Source organism: Vulpes lagopus, chromosome 12 (genome assembly GCF_018345385.1).
Source record: "Vulpes lagopus strain Blue_001 chromosome 12, ASM1834538v1, whole genome shotgun sequence".
In the NCBI taxonomy this organism is placed as follows: Eukaryota; Metazoa; Chordata; class Mammalia; order Carnivora; family Canidae; genus Vulpes; species Vulpes lagopus.
Genome location: NC_054835.1, coordinates 64487846 through 64508930, shown reverse-complemented (window position 1 = coordinate 64508930; position 21085 = coordinate 64487846). Strand labels below are relative to the sequence as shown.

Here is a 21085-nt window from a genome sequence, read left to right as displayed (position 1 = left end):
AAATTTTAGTAGTCCGTCTTCCATTTCTACTGCTTATTATAGTGCTCAGTTATAGACATTTTTGTTGAAATACTTTACATTCACCTTCCTTATGACCCAGGAAATGAGAATTAGAGGAAATGCCTTTATCCTTCCTTTGCCTGGTCATCCTCCATCATGTCACCTTTCCCTCACTTCTTGCCTTTCTCCAACAACCCAAGGGTCAGGACACCAAGTTTGGCAGTTTTTCACCAGGATAAACACACAAAAACTAAGTTTTCCTTTAATGCAGACATCAGTAAACATTAGCCAATTTATTGGGACCTCTCTACCTTTCCTTCAGGAAGCAGATACGCCATGTCTATCCTTTAAAAATTTTGCTTTGTCTTCCATCGCAGTCACTTCTCTGAATTCATAGTCCTTTTTTAAAATTGATTTGGATGGCTGAAAATATAAAGTGGCACAGGGGTAATGACCTGTCATTTTGGGGACATGGTTGATACCCAAACACCGGCAGGTCTTTGAAGTTCTTTCAAATTCTAATGTGAAGATTTAAGTGCTTTTTTTCCCTCTTAACTCCATGTCTTAGCCACAATTCCACAGCAACAGAAAAAAAAGTCCTACTTTCAACATAATCCCTCCCCCCTCCCTTGTAGTATCTTCTACTGTGACGGAAGAGATTAATCTGCCTCTTGCCATAGGTCAATTTTAAGTGTACAGAAACTTTAAGACACGAGAGACGTATTTAGCAAGAATATGTATTCCAAACATTATTGGTTGTCTGTAAAGACATGTATCTATGCAGTTTGGCTCAGTAGATGCTTCCAAATACTAGAGAGTCACAGTGAGAATGAGCACCTAACCTCTAAGTGGAATCAAGGAGAGTCAGAACTTCATCTGACACTGAAAAACCAGCAAGATGGAATAAAAGATGCTCTTTTATGGTTACCGTTGGTGTCTTACTACCAGCCAAAACAGAAAGGCAAATAATATAGAACCACAAATATCAAAGTTTTCAGTGTTGTGTATTTTGTGCTGTGTATATTAATGCTCCAGTTACTTTTAATGGTTTTTGTTTTTTATTGTTTTTGCAAAGGGAATTATCCTACCTAAAAATCAAAAATAGAAAAACGTATACTTCTTTTAGACACACAAAATGATTATTTTCTGGAGGTTTTGGATAAACTCATTCATATAATTTAGGCAAAATGTATAAGGTGACTTTTTTCCAGTGGTGGCAATGGATTAGACTAATCCTCCTCCTCTTTGTTTTGACCATATGGTCAGATTACTAGCACACGCTTAGAAAGCAGATAGCTTCAACTCAAAATGGATAAAAGACTTGAACAGAACAATCGAAACCATAAAACCACTAGAAGAAAATATTCCATGGAAGAGAAGCCATTTGACATCAGTCTTTAGTAAGGGGTTTTTGGATCTGACATCAAAAGTAAAATTGAAGAAATGGGACCACATCAAACTGGAAAGCTTTTTCACAGCAAAAGAAACCATCAGCAAAATGGAAAGGCAACCTACACAATGGGAGAAAATATTTGCAAATCATATATCTTATAAGGGGTTAATAGCCAAAGTACATAAAGAACTGACACAACTCAATAGTAAAAACAAACAATCCAATTTAGAAAAGGAAGACAAACTGAACAGAAGTTTTTACAAAGACGTACAAATGGCCAACAGATACATGACAGGTACCCAACATTACTAATCATCAGGAAAATGCAAATCAGTGCTACCATGAGATATGACCTTACACCTGTTAGTATGGCTGTCGTTATAAAGACAGGAGATAAGTGTTTATTATGTGGAGGAAAGGAATCCTTATACACTGTTGGTGAAAACGTAATTGGTGTAGCCACTATGGAAAACTGTAAGGAGGTTTCTCAAAAGTTAAAAAGGGAACTATTCTATGATACATTAATTCCATTTCTGAGTATATATTCAAAGGAAATGAAAGCAGGATTTCAGAGAGATTTTTGCACTCCCATGTTCATTGCAGCATTATTCACAGGAGCCAAGATATAGAAACATTATATATATGTGTGTGTGTGTGTGTGTGTGTACATATATATATACACACACACACACACACATATAAGTCATATATGATTCATATATCATATATGTGAATACTTTTGGCCATGGGAAAAAACAAAAATCTGACTTTGCAGCAATATGGATGGACCTTGAGGGTATTATGCTAAGTGAAATAAGCCAAACAGAGGAAGACAAATACTGCATGATCTCACTTACATGCAGAATAAATTTTTTTAAAGTCAAACTTAGAAACCGAGAGAAGATAAGTAGTTGGCAGGGGTTAGGGGTGGGGAAATAGGGAGAGATTGGTAAAAGAGTACAGATTTTCAGCTACAAGATGAAAAAGGTCTGAGGCTCTAATGTAAAACATGGCAACTGTATTTAATAACACTATTGTATAGTTGAAATTTGCTAAGAGAGTAGATCTTAAATGTTTTCACACACACAGAAAGATAAATATAAATTGATGGATGTGTTAATTAACTAGATGGGGGAACGCTTTCACAATGTATATAAACCAGTCACTACTGTGTACACTTGAGAGAGCTTATAATTTTATTTGTCAATTATACCTTAGTAAAGCTGAAGTTTAGAGTAAAAAGAAAAAAAGGAAAAGAAACTGATCGTACATTTAGTGTTTCCCATGTAGAAATTCCTTGCAGGTGTTTGTTGGGAAATGTACATGCTTTTACAAATCCTGAATTCTGGGAAAAATCAAGTAAGAAAAAAATAGGAAAAGCACTATAATTCTAATGCAAGAATTAAAGCTTAGCAGTCAGCATAAGGAATTCACTAATGTCAAGTTGAAAGCCAGCACAGGGAATGCTGACATGTGAAGTTGAAGACTGGAAGGTTAAGGACAACATGCCCCGGAACTGGGACAGGACCATGTGTGAGTGAAGTGGTCATTATCAGGCAATCATGCTTCTAGTGGTTATGGGTCTGTGGTTCTGTTCACTGCTGTCATTCTTAAAAGTAGAGTACATTTTAACAAGCAGATGCACAAAAAAAATGAAAGTAAAAAGCCGGTGGCTGTTGATAGGTATGTGGTCATTAGCAACAGAACAAATTAAAAATCCTTCATCTAAATTGAATTTTAAAATTTTGCTCTCTTCTGTGAGTCTGGCTCAAGAAATTAAAAAAAAATTAACAGGCTTCCAGATATGCTTCAGATCTGGAGGGACGCTACCACACATTATATTCAACATTAAAATGCACTCACAATCTAAATGACAGGTTAAATTCGGTTGAGTGGAATTATATGGTTGGAAACATTTCAACAAAAAATCACTTACTTTCATTTGTTAGTTTTTCTTTTCTGTTTTGGAGTGTGTGTGTGAATGTGCATGTGCATTCGTATACAGAGACATTCCCTAAAATGGAATACATATTTAACATCTTGTAGGCTCTTGAGACCCTTGAAGGCCCAGGCCTTTTTCCTAATGATACATTCTCCTTGAATTACCCAGCCTAACGTGGTTCTATAGAACTCTTGGTCGTGGCAGATTTTCTACATTATTTCCATCTTTATTCATCTTGTTTACTCAATCTTACCAGTGGTTGGCTTAGAGGAAGCTGATGAATTGCAAGACCACCAAAGAGTCACATACTTACTGTGTCATCAGAGTCCCATCAGAGGAAAGGATCTATAACAGTAGTTCAAACAGGAAAACTGTGATAAAATGATTAACTTGAACAAGGTGCTTTAATAATAAAACAGGGTAAAAGAAGACTCTAAGTAATACAAACTAGCAAATGTAAAGGCAGCAGCATCTACTTCTGGGGTGAAGCATCATGAACAGGCAAGGAACACACACACACACACACACACACACACCCGGCTATCTCACAAAGAAAGGGGAAAGGAGTCGGCATTTGGAGCAGAGAGGCAATATACTAACGATTGGTATAGTTTATAATGTGTGATATGGGAAAGATTTTGAGTGAAAAACAAAAGATAGTTTCATCATTTGTTGGGACTCTTGGCTGATTGGAAAATAAAATAATCAATTGCAACATAAAAAAAAAAAAAAAAAAAAAAAAAAGGCACGTTTGGTATTTGTCCAAATCTAAAGAAGAAAGATGAAGCTGGAGAAAATTAAAGTTGAGTAACCTCTAATCACATGTAACACACACACTTACTCATTGTAAACTATTAGGAAAGTTGGAACACAACTTAAACACATATATACATTTTACAAAAAGAGATTATTTGGTCTTCATGATGACCAAACGGAATAATTTGCAATATTAATATTACTTTTGATGGAAAGCAAGGTAAATAATAAGGAGACATTTAAATTTATGTCAGCATAGATGGCCAAGAAATGAAACTTCTATGTGACACTCTAAAGAGGAAGAAATTTATTATATATAGAAGGAAGGCAAATTATTAAAACTCACATGTACAAGTGGTCATGAAGATACATAACTCATGTCTTATAGAAGCAGCTTGGTAATGAGAAAAAAGTGAAGAATAAACTTAATTTCATTTTTAATAGCTTAGCTGGCACGCTTATTTCTATGCAGTGTGCAGAGATCTAGACCTCTACATTTTGTTCAGGTCAGTGATGTAGATCTGTTGTGACATTAGCCTGAGAGGAAAAAGCAGCATAGCAAAAAGAATTAAGAACCAAAAGAACACACGCACGCACGCACACACACACACACACACGTTGCTATTTCAGAATCATTAACTAGTGTAATTGTCCAAAGAAAGTTGCAGATCTAAATTATAATTAAAGATTCTAATTACAGTGTCTGCAATTAAGTTTAAAAATCTTTTATTTCAACATTTAAAAAATTCATGAGTAAGAAGGTAATTAAAGTTGGGAATGTACTGGTAGCTGACAGTTGACAAAGTTTGTGGTAGGCATGTGCATTTTAGCAAATTATAACTCACTCCTCTGTTGTTTTGTTTTTTCTTTTCTCCTTAGTTTCTATATAGGTCTTTTCCCATATTAGTAAACATTTTCACTGTGTGTGCATATTCCTCAGGCATAAGTGGTGTAGCTACCAATTACTGCACTAAAACCTAAACTAAGAACCTCAGTCCAAATGGTAATTTCTTGCAGTGCTAAGTGTTAGTGTTGGAAATTGAGCGGTGCAAACTCTGAAGTCACCTCAAGATTTCTGAGGCTGAGTTTCCCCCGTAGGCGATTTATTAGGAAGCAGGCAGCCGGGTAAGTTGTAACCTTGGTTTATTGATCATTTAATTCCCGTTAGTTAAAATAAATAAATAAATAAATAAATAAATAAATAAATAAATAAATCCCTTTAGTTAATACTTTTCTGTCCCTTTGAAAACAGAGTGCATTGTCTCTTAGACTCACCAGATGCTGTTGAAATAAATATTACGTATTTTGGTGGTTAACATCATAGGGAGGTATAGAGAGTCACTAGATCTCGACATTTGGTCAAAAATTGGCCCTGGACTTCAGCATTCACCCTTCTCAGAAGCTGTCGTTTGTAAATGTAGCTACGTAAGGAACCTGTTATAAACATGGCAAATACTGTGTATGCCACCAGGAGACTAGTCACGTTTACTCACTTCGAGGTTGGCACGAAGAGGTTGATTACTGGAAGGTTATTGATATTTTGGAAGGGTAGAAATTAGATGTTGAGGGCATTCAGCTAGTCAGTTGATATTTTTCAGTACCCTCTTAGGGTCTTTAATAATGTTTCTTAAAATGTGATTCATAGACACTTGATTGGATTGTCTCCTGACAATCCACAGAAACGTACAATCTGTGGGATCATAATTGCTAGTTGTAGGGTATGCCAGTCTGGGTTTTAACAGACTTTTTAAGGTTTTAAGGTGTTTGACTTTATACTGGAGGCAGCAAAAAAGCCATTTTAGGGTAGGTGGGGTTGGGGTACATATAGAAAGCATGTGATGGAGTCAGATTTTCTGCAGCCAATAATTTGTACTAGAGGATGGGGAAAGGAAAAAAAAATAGTTTGAAAGCTGTTTTGTTCCACACAAGAATGACTGTGGGTTGGGCCAGAGTAGTGGCACGAAAGATGGAAAACTGGAAAAGTTTTGAAAGATCTCCACATGATAGTAGTCCGACTAGGTGATCTGTTGGATGGAGGGGTTGAAGGAAGCGCAGGATGAAGGCTTCGGAGATTGGGGGGATGGCACCGTTCCCTGGGATATGATGTGCAGGAGGAAAAGATCACTTTGCTATTGTTCTGGTGTTCGGGGGGTGAGTACTTCTGTTTCAGATACACTGAGTTGGGGTCTCTGGAGAGATTTAATTGGAGATGTCGAGGTGTGGGTATCCGTCCAGAGCTTGGGAGAAAGGCCGGGGTGCAGACGGTTTGGGGAGCCATCTGACGGTAGTGGAAGCGTGAGCAAGCATAACATTGTGCAGGAAAGGGATTTCCAGGGAAAAGGTCATTGTACTTTCACAGAAACTCGAGAATATAAGAGAATAAAACAGATTTTAGGGGAAGCGGCCATGGAGGTCTGTCAACATGAAGGGGGGCATTCCCTTCCCTGAAACAGGCTGTGTTTTGGTCCTTAGCAACAGAAGTTAGAAACCGCTGCCTTTTATTCCTTGTCAGAGGCAGGGATGTGCAATAGTCAGATATTGGGGTGACTTACGGCAATCAAGGTAGGGTCCTGTATACTGAAGGTGATAGTGTTCATCTAGTAATGGGAAGAGTCCGTGGGTTTTGCCCACGGTAAAACCTAACCTAGGGAGCGGGGGGTGGGGGGGTGGGGATCAGTTTTGGGAAAGAGGGCAAATAAAGGCAGTGGGGACTAGTTTGACTCCATCCTACCTTCCTGCAAGAGGGAGGGTTGCAGGAACCACATACATCAGGTGACAGCTCCCTTGACTTCCGACGGAGAGGGGCATTCCTCCACACTCCCCCATTCCTTTTTATAAACTAAATAATAGGGCAGCCCGGGTGGCTCAGCGGTTTAGTGCCTCCTTCGGCCCAGGTCCTGATCCTGGAGACCTAGGATTGAGTCCCATGTCGGGCTCCCTGCGTGGAGCCTGCTTCTCCCTCTGCCTGTATCTCTGCCTCTCTCTCTCTCTCATGAATGGATAAATAAAATCTTTAAAAAAAATAAAAATAAACGAAATAATAAACAGCTATAATTTCCGAACATGAAGTGATTTTTTTTTAATTAAAATTTCAGGACAACTGAGTGGCTCAGTCCTTGAGTATCTGCCTTCAGCTCAGGGGTCCTGGGATCGAGTCCCGCGTCAGGCTCCCTGCATGGAGCCTGCTTCTCCCTCTGCCTGTGTCTCTGCCTCTCTCTGTGTGTCTCTCATGAATAAATAAATAAAATCTTAAACAAACATTCAATTAAATTAAAATTGCAGAGGTTGCAGAGGTTTCCAGGGTGGAATCTGTCTTCTGGGGAGTCACACAGAATTTGTTTGCCTTAGACCAGAATAATGGATGTCATCTGCTGGTGCTACTCCTGTGCATTTTCCAGGGGTTACCATTACATGTAGATTGCTGGCAGACACAGAAGGTCTCAGATCCCACGGTGAGGATTTTCCCAGCAGTTTCCTACAACACCAAGAGAGTAAGGTTGAAATCCAATGCAAGAGAGCACTGCAAAGGTAGGGAGAGAACAGCGGTGTCATATGTTATGGAAGAGCCGAGAAGAGGATGCAAATGTGTCATTAGATTAAGAACACGGAGGTATTTGCTGATCGTGGTGAAAGCAACCAGATTGCAGTGGGTTGAGCATGTGGGAGGTGAGGAAATGGAGAAATCGCGGAGGCGACATTTTTTAAGCAGCATGGTTTGGGAGAGGGGGCGAGACAGAGGGCAGTAGCTGTAAGGCATTGAAACTATCAGCGAGGCTTTTATTTTTTAAAGATTGCATTGAAAAAAAAAGATTACATCGAACGTCTCACTGTTTCTCGAACATGCCATTATCTTCAACAACTCTGCAGAGATGTCTTTCCCTTTCCTCGTTCTGCTCCGCTCCTCCTCTGCCAACTGGAGATCTTTCATTTATGCGAGGCCAGGCTCGAATTTCATCTTGTCTGGAGTCTTTGTAGGCCGCTCCAAGTAGGGTCGGTCCTTCTTGTCCCTGTGCTCTTCCACGTGGCGTCCTCACACTCTTAGGCCTTTATCTAGTGGCTGATGGACACCTTTCCATGTCCGTGGTCTTCACTGCCATTTGAGCTACTACAAGGCGTGAGTTGTGTTTGTTCATTTCAGCAAGATTTACTAAGAACGTGCTCTGTGTCTGTCACAGTGTGGGAGCCGAAATCCCTAAGTATAACCAGCGCTTGTCCTCAAGTTGTTCACAGTGATGTGGGGAAACAGCGGAGAAGAGTTATCAACTTTGGAACAGTGGGATCATGCTGTTATTGAGGTATTTCTGGGCGACTGTGTAGCAGAGGGTATGTGGGTATAGGATATCTATATCTGACAGGGTTTCTAGGAAAAGAAGATAAACTGGAGAGGACAGACAAGGGGAGTGCTTTAGCACAAATTGGAAGGCCTAGTTGAATTTAGTAAAATGCAAAAATATAGTGTGACTCGAGCCTAGAAGGCTTTCTGGGATCTGGGGGCGAGGGGGAAGATGAGGCTAGAGGAGAACTCACAGCCAGATCACGAAGGCATGATAGCCCATTGCCCAAAAAGGAAAGCCCCCAAACCACCCCCAAGTGACACTTTAAAACACAGCGGATCTCTTTTCCTGGAGGATTGGTGCTGGTATGCATGGCTTTTTTGATCTATGTCAACAGTCTTTCGAATGTAACTACTGTACAAAATAAGACTACCGGGGGGTTAGTTTAATATGGTTACAGGGACACACACATGCAAACATACACACTTGACAAACCTGTTAGATCTAAGGGTTAGGGCATTGCATGCAGGTGACTTTTCGCTGTATAAGACACCTGAGGACTTTTCTGGCATCTGCCTCTGCTGATGCCTTTCTCCTTATGGAATTAGAGCTGTTGCCCAGAATCCTTGTTACGTGTTCCCCACGTCATGACAAGCATCCTGAGTGGATCCTGTCGCTTTCTGTTCACTTCCAAATATCAAGGAGTCTGGTACAGGCCAACTTCAACATCAGTCTTCTAGGCTGGTTAGAAATTCTCTCCTTTTCTCACCCATGTTCACAGGTACATTTCATTTCTGATGATGCCTCTCATTCATTCGTTCCTGGGCTAATTATTGTTTGTTTCCCCTGTTCTGGCCATAGTTTGTTAGATGCGGGTGTTTTGCAGCATCAAAGAAGGTGATCGTAGTCCTTGTTAGCATGGAGTAAAGGTTGGCCAATGTAGGGACTGGTAGGGAAGAGCCACTGCAGCAGAGAGCAGGGAGTTTGGGTAGTTAGTTGGGACACGACAGGTCAGAGGCCCTGCAGGGTCAGTATTACTCCAGGCAGAGTGGAGGGCGAGGGTGGGGACTGCCAGACACCAGGCTGGAGGAGGAAGGGGACGGAGAGCTCATGCTGGTGCTTGGACTCTAAGAAAGTGGACTCCACCCCAGTGGCTTCAGAAATTCAACAGACCCAGTTCACCGACACTTCATTTTTGGAGCTCCTTTCCCCATGTCGTGACACGCATCCTGAGTGGATCCTTTCACTTTCTGTTCACTTCCAAATATCAAGGAGTCTGGTGGTGGCCAATTTCAACATCAGCCTTCTAGGCTGGTTAGGAATTCTCTCCTCTTCTCACCCATGTTCACAGCTATGGGATGTGCAGTGGGCACAAGGCTATGGTCCGCTCTTCTTCCCCCCTTTCTGGGTCTGCCAGAGTGGAGGCAAGGGGAAGTAGATGACAAAAATGGAGGAACATCTCTTTTTACTTAGCTTGTTCTGTTGGTTCTCTCTTGGCAATTAATGCCATTTGTAGAGCTGGCAAATGCGGGCTGTCTCATGGGGTTGGTTGGTGCCTTCTTCTCAGTGACCTCTTTGTTGTCCCAAACACCAGCAACCCAAGTGGCTTCCTCTTTAATGGACGTTCTGTGGCGCAGCCCATGCCCCTGGCACTTTACTTGGTGCCCTTTTGCTGCTGGGTGTCCCTCACTTGTCAGGCTGCCCTTTTGTTGAGTATGGGGGATGGGGAGAAATATATTTTGAAGGCGATTTGTATCAGGATACCTTCCTTGACGTCCGAACTGTTTCTAAGAACTTTACACATATCGCCTCACTTCATCCTTATAAGAAGAAGTAGGTTTTATTATTATCACCATTTTCTAGATCGGTCAACTGAAGTAGTGAGATTAAATAACCTGCTCAAGGTCAAGCACCCTAATCAACCTGACCTCAGAGCCCAATTTTATATTGCTTATTATTTTTGTTCTCTTTTGATCTTACGTCTAAGTCAGTTTTCAATGTGGAAAGTAGGCTTTGACAGAGATTCTAAAACTCCATTCTCAGCTCTGCAACTAAAGTCTTTTCTGTAACCTTCCATAATCCATGACTAACATCTATTTATTGGTCCATAAAAGATGGAGATTTCACTCTGACATCCTGCCTCCAAAGATTATTTATAATGTGTTTAAGTATAATGTAACAAAAAGGGCACTGTGTTAGGAAGCACAATCGAATTCTCTCTCTCTTTTTAAATGGGTGTGGTTTCTGAAGTATCTTCCACCTTGAAATGAGGATATTTTGCATATTTAATAAGGTTATTATGAAGTTGAAATAAAAATTTTATTAAAGTGAATTGCAATGAGCTGGTGTGACTATTCATCATTTTGGATATTTTGATTAGATATATTTTAATAATCTGCCATCAGGTTCTAAATCTGTAGTATCAGTATCTAATTTGTTCTTGGAACTTGCCCGGCCCCTAGTTGCAAAGAGGAAGCCCAGACATCTTCCCACGCAATGGTCAGAGCAGAGCGTGCAGTAGCTGTGGTATTTTGAGACTCTGCGTGAGCTTCTTGGCATAATAGGGTTTTATGATCTTGTATTAACTGGGTTGATTGTCACTGGGCTGCTCTGTTCTTAAGCTTCTCCATTCTTTTGCGAGTTTTGCAATGCTAATATTGGGCTACGTGTTGTTCACACCCCTTTGAGTACCAGCTGGAAGTGTGTGAGCTTAACCATTCTTGCATATTCCAAGGGTGGTGTTTCCTTAATAGCTACATACCTGCTTCATAAATCACATTTTTCTTTGTTAAAGAAGAAATACACTCCTTGAAATGTACTCAGAGGACGCTAGCCTTGATTAACAAAAAAGGGTGAAGTGAAACACATTTTGGTACTTTAAAATATGCTCAGTAAATCGGAGTGAATGAGAAATCACCCCAAGAGCAGTCCTGCCATTTGGTAGTGTTTCAGTGAGCACATAGAATATTTCCGAAATTGGCTACATGCATTGACTTATAATTAATGTAGTCAGGCGCCCCAAAATACTTTGCCTTCACTAGGTTCACATGTTCCTGAAGTCCTCTTTACACAATGAACTGTGCGATAAAGAGTGATTTCCTTGTTTGCATTACAAATCCTGGGAAGACTATTTATTGGCAGTTAAAACACTGGCCTGGAAATTCTGTCCTTGCCTTGGGTTCTGCCCCCAAAAGCTTGGAAACAGGAAACTGACTCCATTTATCTATAACTCCATCTATAAAAAAGAGAACTTGGATGAAATTTCCTGTAAAGAATTTTTCAGATCTTTAAGTGTGTGGAGTCTTCAACTTTTCAGTCTCACCCAGCAGTCAGATTCACGGCTCTTGAGCATAGACCATGGGATAGCTGCATGCGGATCCGGCTTCGTGAATTTCTTGGTTTCTTTCTAAATTGGCTTCTTTGTTGTTTGTATATTTCCCGAGGGATTTTTGTAGCTGATCTTCTTGTTATTTATTTCTTTTAGAATCTCAATTCATGGGTCAAACCCATATAAGTTTGTATAAAGCAGTTGCATTGTTTTGTTATTTCTGGAAATTTCTTGGAATGCACACATCAGGCACTTACTCTGTTAGTACACACTCATGGCAAGCCTGAGGCTTATTTCAAGAAATCTTTCAAGAAAATTCTTTTCAAATACTGAGAATGCGCATTGTACATACATTTAAGGAGATCAAATGCAAATAATTTGGAAATCCTGTTATTCTTAGTGGGTATGCAACAAATATTATTTGATTGAAAAGTCTCCTTACCCTAACATTTTAATCTAGAAAACAAAATCACAAAAACTAGTGAATCAACTGTATTTACTTATGTATTTATATATCTGTATACTTTTTATTAATATGTTTACATATAAGATAAGCACTAATGCTGAAATTGGAATGATATAATGTTAAAATGCATATTATTTCAGAAATAATTATTAATTGAATAGATATTTTTGCTCTCACTTAAGATTGCTGCTATTCATAATTTTTAGCAGTTAATCTGTTTAAAATGTACTTTATTCTTTTTCAATATTTTTCTTAAGTACTTTAATAGCAATAAAAGATCTGATTCTAAATTTATAGTTTAATACTTCTTTTGATAACTTCTAAATGAAAAAGATATATAAATTCAAATTTAAGAACTGAATCATTGGCCATTTGTTACTGAACCATCGTACTAATTTTAAAAATGCATCCACCAATTCTAGATGCTTCTCCTCCTAAATGTTTATTTTTTATTTTATTTTTATTTTATTATTATTATTTTTTTAATATGTGTGTGTGTATTTATATATATATATGTTAAGTTTTATTACATCCATTTTTTTATTACATCCATTTGATTTATTTTTTTTTAATTTTTATTTATTTATGATAGTCACAGAGAGAGAGAGAGAGAGAGAGACAGAGACACAGGCAGAGGGAGAAGCAGGCTCCATGCACCGGGAGCCTGACGTGGGATTCGATCCTGGGTCACCAGGATCACGCCCTGGGCCAAAGGCAGGCGCTAAACCGCTCCGCCACCCAGGGATCCCAATGTTTAGTTTTTAAAACAACTTGCTCTTTGCAATGGCTTTATGCCACAGTAACCAGTATTTCAAGGTACAATATGTGCTGAGGATGAATGTCATCCTTAAGAAACAGTGGTTGGAAACCCATATTTTAAATAGTTTCATTGATAATTATAAATTTGCTTTCAGATTTCTTTTTAGAATTGATTAGTTCATCAATCTTTATGTGGCTAATGAAGAGCTCCTGTTAGGCATAGAACTGATATTCTTTGTTGTTCTTGTTCACTTGTGCGTGTGTAATTATTAGTGTTTTCTTCGATCTGTGGTGTCATTTAGCAATGATCTATTGAAACTATTTGTCTATTTTTATTAGAGTTAGTTTAATCAAAACTGGATACTATAACTTGTACATTCACCTGATCCAAATCACAATACCTGAAAGCAAATGAATGAACATCACTTGACCGTTCCTGTTCTGCCTTCTCTTCCCATAGAATGGGTTCCATGTATGACCAGCATCAACTTATGGGCACAGTGAGAGTGCCAATATCATTATTTATATTAGCAAAGCTTCATTTACTTCTTATATTTAGATAAGAATTTTACTTAAAGATTCTATATTTTCTTCTTACATCTAAAAGGATGTACATACCCCATTTTGTGAACCACTGCTCTAAGTGGAATATCCTGTTTGTGCTCAGTCTGTCTCGTCATTAAGGTACAATGCAGTTGATGTTCTCAAACTATTCATTCACAAAAATCTTTAATTTTCTCTCACGAGGGATGGGCTAGTATGATAGGTTACAGTCATGGCCCCCATTCATTACCCCTTTTTATATCCACATCTTTTTCCACTTAACTTTATAATGCCCTTCCACTGAGAGTTGGATGACTGGCTGTAACACTTGTCGCTAAATTCAACCGCGTGACTTGCTTTGGCCAATGGGACGTTAACAGACATCACACAAGTGATGACTTGAAATGACATTAGGGTTTGTTCTTTTGTACTTCTACCATTGTCATGGGAAAGATAAGCCCAAGATAAGCCCAAGATAGCCTTGTGGTTCCTGGAGGAAAATAAGAGGCACATGGAGCAGAGCTGAGTTGTCCAGGTGGTCCTAGATAATGGCAGCCTCGATCAGCCCATGGCCAGCTAACCCACAGGTGCACGAGCAAGAACAGTTGAGGTCAACAGAGCCCCGATGTGATCTGCTGACCCCAGTCTCGGGTCTTCTAAGGGAATAATAAATTGTTGCTATTAGAAGCTACTTCATTTTAGGTGTTTTTTTACACGGCATTTGCTAAATGATATTAATTAGTCTCCAGGTTTTACTGGTTAAACTCTAATGTCCCCTAATGGCATTTACAAACTCCGGAGTAGGGAGAGAGAGTACTTTAACTTCCTCCATTTGTATCCTCCGTTCACTTCTCAGCTCATTGTACTCTGCCTTCTGAACCCTTTTCTAAACTATGCTCAAGATCTTTCAGCACTATTTGACACTGTTTATCTATAAATGCTTCTTAAATTTTCTTTTTTCTTAGTTTGGCATTTTTCTTTCCTGCTACTCTGTGTGTGTATGTGTGTATGTGTGTTTGTGTGTGTGTGTGTGTGTGTGTGTTTGTGGTTCATACGCTGTAATTTTCTAGAGTTTTTTCTTTATTTTTATTAGTCATGAAACACGTACGTAAGTGATCCCTTCTATCCTTGCAATTTTAACTGTCATTGATAAAAATAATATAGCCTGGGGACATGTCTGATATATTAACAATCACATTAAATGTAAATGGACCAAGTTACCATTATCTCCTAGGATGTTTTTAATAAATTGGAAATTGTATCCTCGGAACATAGTCTCTTATTTTTTTTAAAGACTTTATTTATTCATGAGAGATACACAGAGAGAGAGAGACAGACAGACAGAGACACAGACAGAGGGAGAAGCAGGCTCCATGCAGGGAGCCTGATGTGGGACTTGATCCTGGGTCTCCAGGATCACACCCTGAGCTGAAGGCAGATGCTCAACTGCTGAGCCACCCAGGCATCCCGGAACATAGTCTCTTATTAAAATGCAGCAAAATTAAACATCAGTGACAAAAATAAACCAACACATCTGGAAATACAAAAACACTTCACAGTGTCTCACAGTGTCTCACTTCACATGTATCTCCTACATAAAGAAAAAGAAAAGTCATAATGGGAATTAAAAATTGTCTTTGAATGGATAATAATGAAAATACTATTAATTATACTTATTATATAGGTGCTGTAATCAAGACTTTGGAATTAATGCAGGGATAGATAAACAATAGAAAAGAAGAGCAATCTCATAAACCTGTCTGTACCTATGTGGACACTATATACATAAGAAAAATAATGCCATTATAGATCTGTGGAGAAAGATGGACCAGTTGATAAAATGGTACTAGAAAGTTGTGTTTCCATTTAGAAACAAACAAAAAAACAATGTTGAATCTTTATCTCATGTGATAAATAATAATTCCAGGACCTAAATGTCAAAGACAGAACTTTTACATCTTAGATGAAATGTACAGGGATATGTATATGATATTCACATAGCTTTATAATCTTTATTATAATTCTTACTGGGTAGCATATTTAATAAAATATTTATATGTAGAAAATGTGAGTAATTTCTATGACTCAATAAGAAAAGACAACCTAAAAGGAAACTGAGTACATGAAATGAATAGATGCTTCATAAAAGAGAAAACTAGAGGTCTTAATAAATACATGAAACTGTTAAAATTCACTACTCAATGGGGAGATTCAGATGGTAGCAGTATCAGTAATCATTGATCATAATGGCTAAAATGAAATATTGTATTTATATCGAGTTGTAGAGAAACAAGAGACTTTATGTGTACAGACCTCTAGGATTTCAATTTGAAAATATGTTGAGCATGCACATACAGTACGTTCTGGTAATACCACTTGTAGATTTACTCTGGAGAAGTGGTGGGCCTACCGTGGTCCATGGGCCAAATCCTATCAGTTATCTATTTTTATAAATAAAGACTTAATGGAATAGAGCCACAGTGACTCATTTATGTATTGATATTTGACAAATAATAATAATAATAATAATAACAACAACAACAAAGTTATAACATCAAAGTTGGGTGGTTGTGATATCATGTGCATGTAAAGCCTACAGTGTTTACTGATTGGCCCTTTATGAAGAAAGTTTATCGACTTCTGGTTTAGAGTAATTCTTGGGCCTTTGTCCTAAAAGCATAATATAATAATGTTCTCAGCAGTATTTCTTGCAATAGTGACAGATTGAAAATAGGAAAAAAAATTAAGAACATAGAAAAAGGAGGAATATTGTGAAATACTCTTAAATGATACTGCTATGTAGCAATGAAAATGAATCAAAGTACTAGATATATTGCCATTAATGAATTTCAATCATGTAACTTAAAGAATCAATGTTAGGAAAGTATACACGCTCTCTGATGCCATTTACATGATTGTTGAAAATGTGATATAGAAACACACATATTTATGTAGTGAATATTTAAGCACATGTTTGGGAATGATAAACACCAAATCCGAGATAAATATTTTCTCAGAGAGTAGGGGAATATGATTGAGGAGGAATCAGCGTGAGAGAAGACTTCAGTGATATTTGTGTTCGCATTTCTGCTGGTAATGGCTTCGAGATGTAATGATATTCTTTATACTCTTATATACATCTGAAGACAAACTAAGATAATACACAAATGAAACCTATGGTGCCTTTTGTGAAGATTTGCAAGCTTGTCAGGAGAGAGAGGAACGACCATAAATTGCAGCATGGGATCTTGTAGGAATAGGAAGCTCTGTGAGTAATGAAGATACATAAACAGCTGACTGTTTTTTCTGGATGTTCCAGGGACTGGGAGTATGATTGTGAGCAATTTCTGATTCAGGCAGGTAGGAAACTTGCTTTAGGTGAGAAATGGTCAGAAGCGGGGATTGTTAAAATTGCCTACAACAGGGATCCCTGGGTGGCGCAGCGGTTTGGCGCCTGCCTTTGGCCCAGGGCGCGATCCTGGAGACCCGGGATCGAATCCCACATCGGGCTCCCAGTGCATGGAGCCTGCTTCTCCCTCTGCCTGTGTCTCTGCCTCTCTCTCTCTCTCTGTGACTATCATAAATAAATAAAAAAATTAAAAAAAAAATTGCCTACAACATAACACGAGTGCCTGATTGGAGTGGGATGGGGGAGAAAAAGGGACAGATCACTCTGGATAGGTTGACACTTGGGACACCATGAAGGCTCAGAAACACACAGTGTTGCTGAAACCACTTCTTAAAGAAGAATTCATCTGAAACCTGCTGTTTATAAACCTTGCATATCTCCTATGTAATCTGCAGGAAATGATTGCCCTAGTGACAGCTTCTGAAACAGATAAAACCTATCATAATTTTACAGAAATGGAAAATTTGAATTTAGGTTTTATAAGAAATTGTAAAATGCATTCAATTTTCCTGGACAAATAAATGTCCTATGTATTCACATCAGGCTTAGATTTGAGGAAGCCATAGCTGGAAAGAAACACTTGGATAAAAACTTAAATAGTGAAGACTCATCTCTTAATCTAGATGTTTTTTTTTTAAAAAAAACTATATATGGAATTAAACATTTTTAAAAAGGACTAAACCACTGAGAGTGGGTTTCAATTCAATCATGAAATTTTCTCCTAAAGATCAGAGAGATGCAGGCCAAAGCCATTGCTTATTTCCAGTTGATATGTCATGACCTATTGCTGATACTTTTTCTTTTCATCCTTCCAATTTTCGAGAAATTACTGGGAATCATTTACTTGATTGAAATGTGTACAAATAATTTTATATTTTCATAAGCATATGGACTTTTTAATGTGTCCTTTTTTATATGCGTAATTTTAGTTGAATGAAATTCCCAGTTGCTAAGGTGCTTATTTCAAATGTGATGACTGTGGCTTTAGGCTCAAAGGACAGTTGCTGAATTACCATTCTCAGGTGTGTAATTGAATATTTTGGTTATCTATTGTGTGTTTGCACAAACACACATTGACAAAAATGTTAATATCTAATATGTTGTCAGTATTAATCACAATTGTGAATTGTTCCTCTAGTCTGAATTGTATACATTCTCTTCTAAGGAAGACAGAGCAAGAGGGAGGAAGGCAGGGAGCAGGGAAATGAGAAAGAGAGGGTGAGAAAGTGAAGTTACCTTAAAGTGTTGGACAGTAGTAAAATAGGAATCGATTGCTAGCTCATCTGTACAAATATTCAAAAGTACATTTTAACCTGAGTGTGTTTATTTGCAAAATATTTGTATTTTAAGTATTACAGTAACTTGTCAAAGTATTTTATTACAACTAATTTTATAAAATAAACTTTATTGAAATTGTCATCCCCTGTTCTTGCTAGCAACATGATATCTCACTATTTTTTTAGAAAAAAGAAATATGATATTTTATAGTTTCTTTGGCATCAGCAGATGATGACTCATACAGATTTGACAGTTGTTTCTTTTTTTCCTTCTTTTTTATTGCTGGGGGGTGGGGGAATGGGTTACTGAGAAGGCTGCCTGCTTACGCTTTTTTGAGATAAACTACTTAGAACACCATCCGAGACCCTGCTCCAAGCATGCTCCTCTCCCACACTTGTAAGTTATAGGATGCAGTAAAGCAGCTTAAGACCTTGTTTAATTAAAAGAGGCCAGAATAAAATATATTTATTTTTTCTTTTCTTAATATGTAGCCAATTGTGTAAACACACGTGCTTATCTCATTGTAAGTGGCAATGTTTATTGGTAAAGAAATCATCTTTCAGAATTTGCTTCTCTCAGCATAGTAGTCTCTTTTGTTAAACTATATTATTCTTTTGTTGGAATTCTATAGTGACCTTGTATCTGCAAACATTTATTGTTTTCCAAAGAATTCTATTTTATGTTTCAGGAATATACAATTGATGTTTTTTTTCGGCAAAAATGGAAAGATGAACGGTTAAAATTTAAAGGTCCTATGAACATTCTTCGACTTAACAATTTAATGGCTAGCAAAATCTGGACCCCTGATACCTTCTTTCACAATGGGAAAAAATCAGTAGCTCATAATATGACAATGCCAAACAAGCTTCTTCGAATCCAGGATGATGGGACTCTGCTGTACACAATGAGGTATGTTTTTAGGCTTGAGATGTTGCATTTAAATATTGAGAAACCCATGTATTAAACAACCAGCCAACCTAGTTGTCAAGTATTAGAACAAAATGAACATTTTTATAGCAGATCATTGAGGTAACCACGGTGTGCTTTGTAAATCCCTGGATATTAAAATAAGATAAAATAGGAGTGTGAGAGTGACTCAGTCGGTCAGGCATCTGACTCTTGATTTCTGCTTAGGTCATGATCTCAGGGCTGTGACATCCAGACCCATGTTGGGCTTTGTGCTGGGCATGGAGCCTGCCTAAGATTCTCTCTCTAGCCCCCTCCACACTCCCCACCTCGCACACATTCACATGGGTTTTCTTTCTAAAAAAACTAAGTAAGTTAGTGTTTATGAGATTGATTCTCATCTTAAGTGTTAAAAACTAAGCATTGCCTTAACTATTAAGAACTGATGATTATTGCCTATTTTCTTTTTTACATTACATTTTAATTAAGTACAGCTTGAACATCATGATTTAAAATGTCCTTTAAAACATCATATACTTTTATTTTTAATATTTAATCAGATATGCCATCAAAATTTCAAGTGTTTTTTAAGCAAGCTGTTACTTAATATTTGATCCTTCTAATAAAGTCAATCTAAAGCAAAAAAAACCTCACTTTATTTTAAAAGGTAGTTTTTATTTAATAAGGCTTATGTACTATAAGCATATATATTAGATTGAACAATACAAATTGCCATTTTGTAAGTGAAATAGTATCATGTAGCATAAATTTCATTTGATTTAACCATTAAAAATTTATCTAAAGAGGGGTAACTAGGTAGTTCAGTTGGTTATGGGTCTGACTTTGGGCCAGGTCATGATCTCAGGGTCCTGGGATGGAGCCCCACATCAGGCTCCCAGTTCGGCAGTGAGTCTGCTTGTCTCCCTCTCCATCTGTCCCTCCCCCTGCTCATGCTCTGTCTCTCTCAAAAATAAATAAATAAACAGAATCTTAAAAAATTAAAGAAATATACAATTGGTGACTGTTTATATATATTTATGTAGTATAGCAACTATTCCATTTTAACTCTTCTCATGAATTAATCTTTTAAAATAGGTTACTTCTATAAGAAAGAAAACAATCACAAATCTAGTAGAATGATGTGTAATCTAAAATTTAAATGTTCAATAAAGGCTTTAAAGCATGAGTAACTTTATCAGCATTAAATATAGATTAGACATGTATTCTGGACATGTGGTGTGTTATTATTTCATATGAAATGTTAGGTGGTGGGTTTCAGTTGTGTAAATCATTTAACAAGGGGCAAAAATACAATCCTGATCTTTAAAGAAAAAACTCTTAAGGACTCATTACTAAATGACCATTGCCTAAAATGGAAGTGGTAGCTCTCTCTGAATCTTAAAATACAGATGCAGTGTCTCTGTTGGTTTTACACTCTGAACATTCCTGTGGGTTATGACAATGATTGGAAATTTTGGCTTTTAACAAAATGTTGGCAGAGAACTCACAGAGTTTTGGAAAATATTGCATGGAGTTCTACTTAAATACTCTCTTAGAAGTACATAAGTTATAATTAAATTGTTGGCCACATTTGTTTTGCTCATCATAAGAGTCTTCTAGAAGTTCAGTTTAATACCTTTTCTATCCATTTTACTTGTGTGTGAAATGGAGTAATTGATGACTGTCTTTATAACAAGTTTGCTGTGATTACTCTTTAATGTGATCATGTAGATACAGAAAAAAATTATTGGACAATACATAACTCGTGCCCATATTTTAGGCAATAGTCTAGTTTGAACAAGATATCTCTAAGAGCCACATCTATATATTATCTATATCTACTTGTATATTTAAATCCATGTACCTGTATATAGCATGTGATACTCATTCATAGTTTACATATTTTTGGAGGGAGTCCTGTGAGCTAGTATTGAATTCTTATATCAGTTTTGCTGTATGATTGCTGATGACATAAGGGAGGAAAATAACATTCTTTTCATAATAGAGATTTTTTCTTTTCTTTCTCTAGGA

The 21085-nt window shown here is 37.6% G+C and overlaps 1 protein-coding gene across 5 annotated transcripts in view; it reads left to right on the top strand.

The window, feature by feature from the left end:
- The window catches only part of GABRA2 (gamma-aminobutyric acid type A receptor subunit alpha2), a 121511-nt gene that overhangs the window by 49989 nt on the left and 50437 nt on the right, over positions 1-21085 (top strand). For 4 of the 5 annotated variants that reach the window (XM_041723901.1, XM_041723903.1, XM_041723900.1 and 1 more), the window contains one exon: positions 18837-19057. In XM_041723901.1, the coding sequence (XP_041579835.1) occupies positions 18837-19057 (221 nt within the window). Of the gene's footprint in view, positions 1-8300; positions 8387-18836; positions 19058-21085 lie in introns of those variants that run through there. The other variant, XM_041723902.1, reaches the window with a different exon arrangement.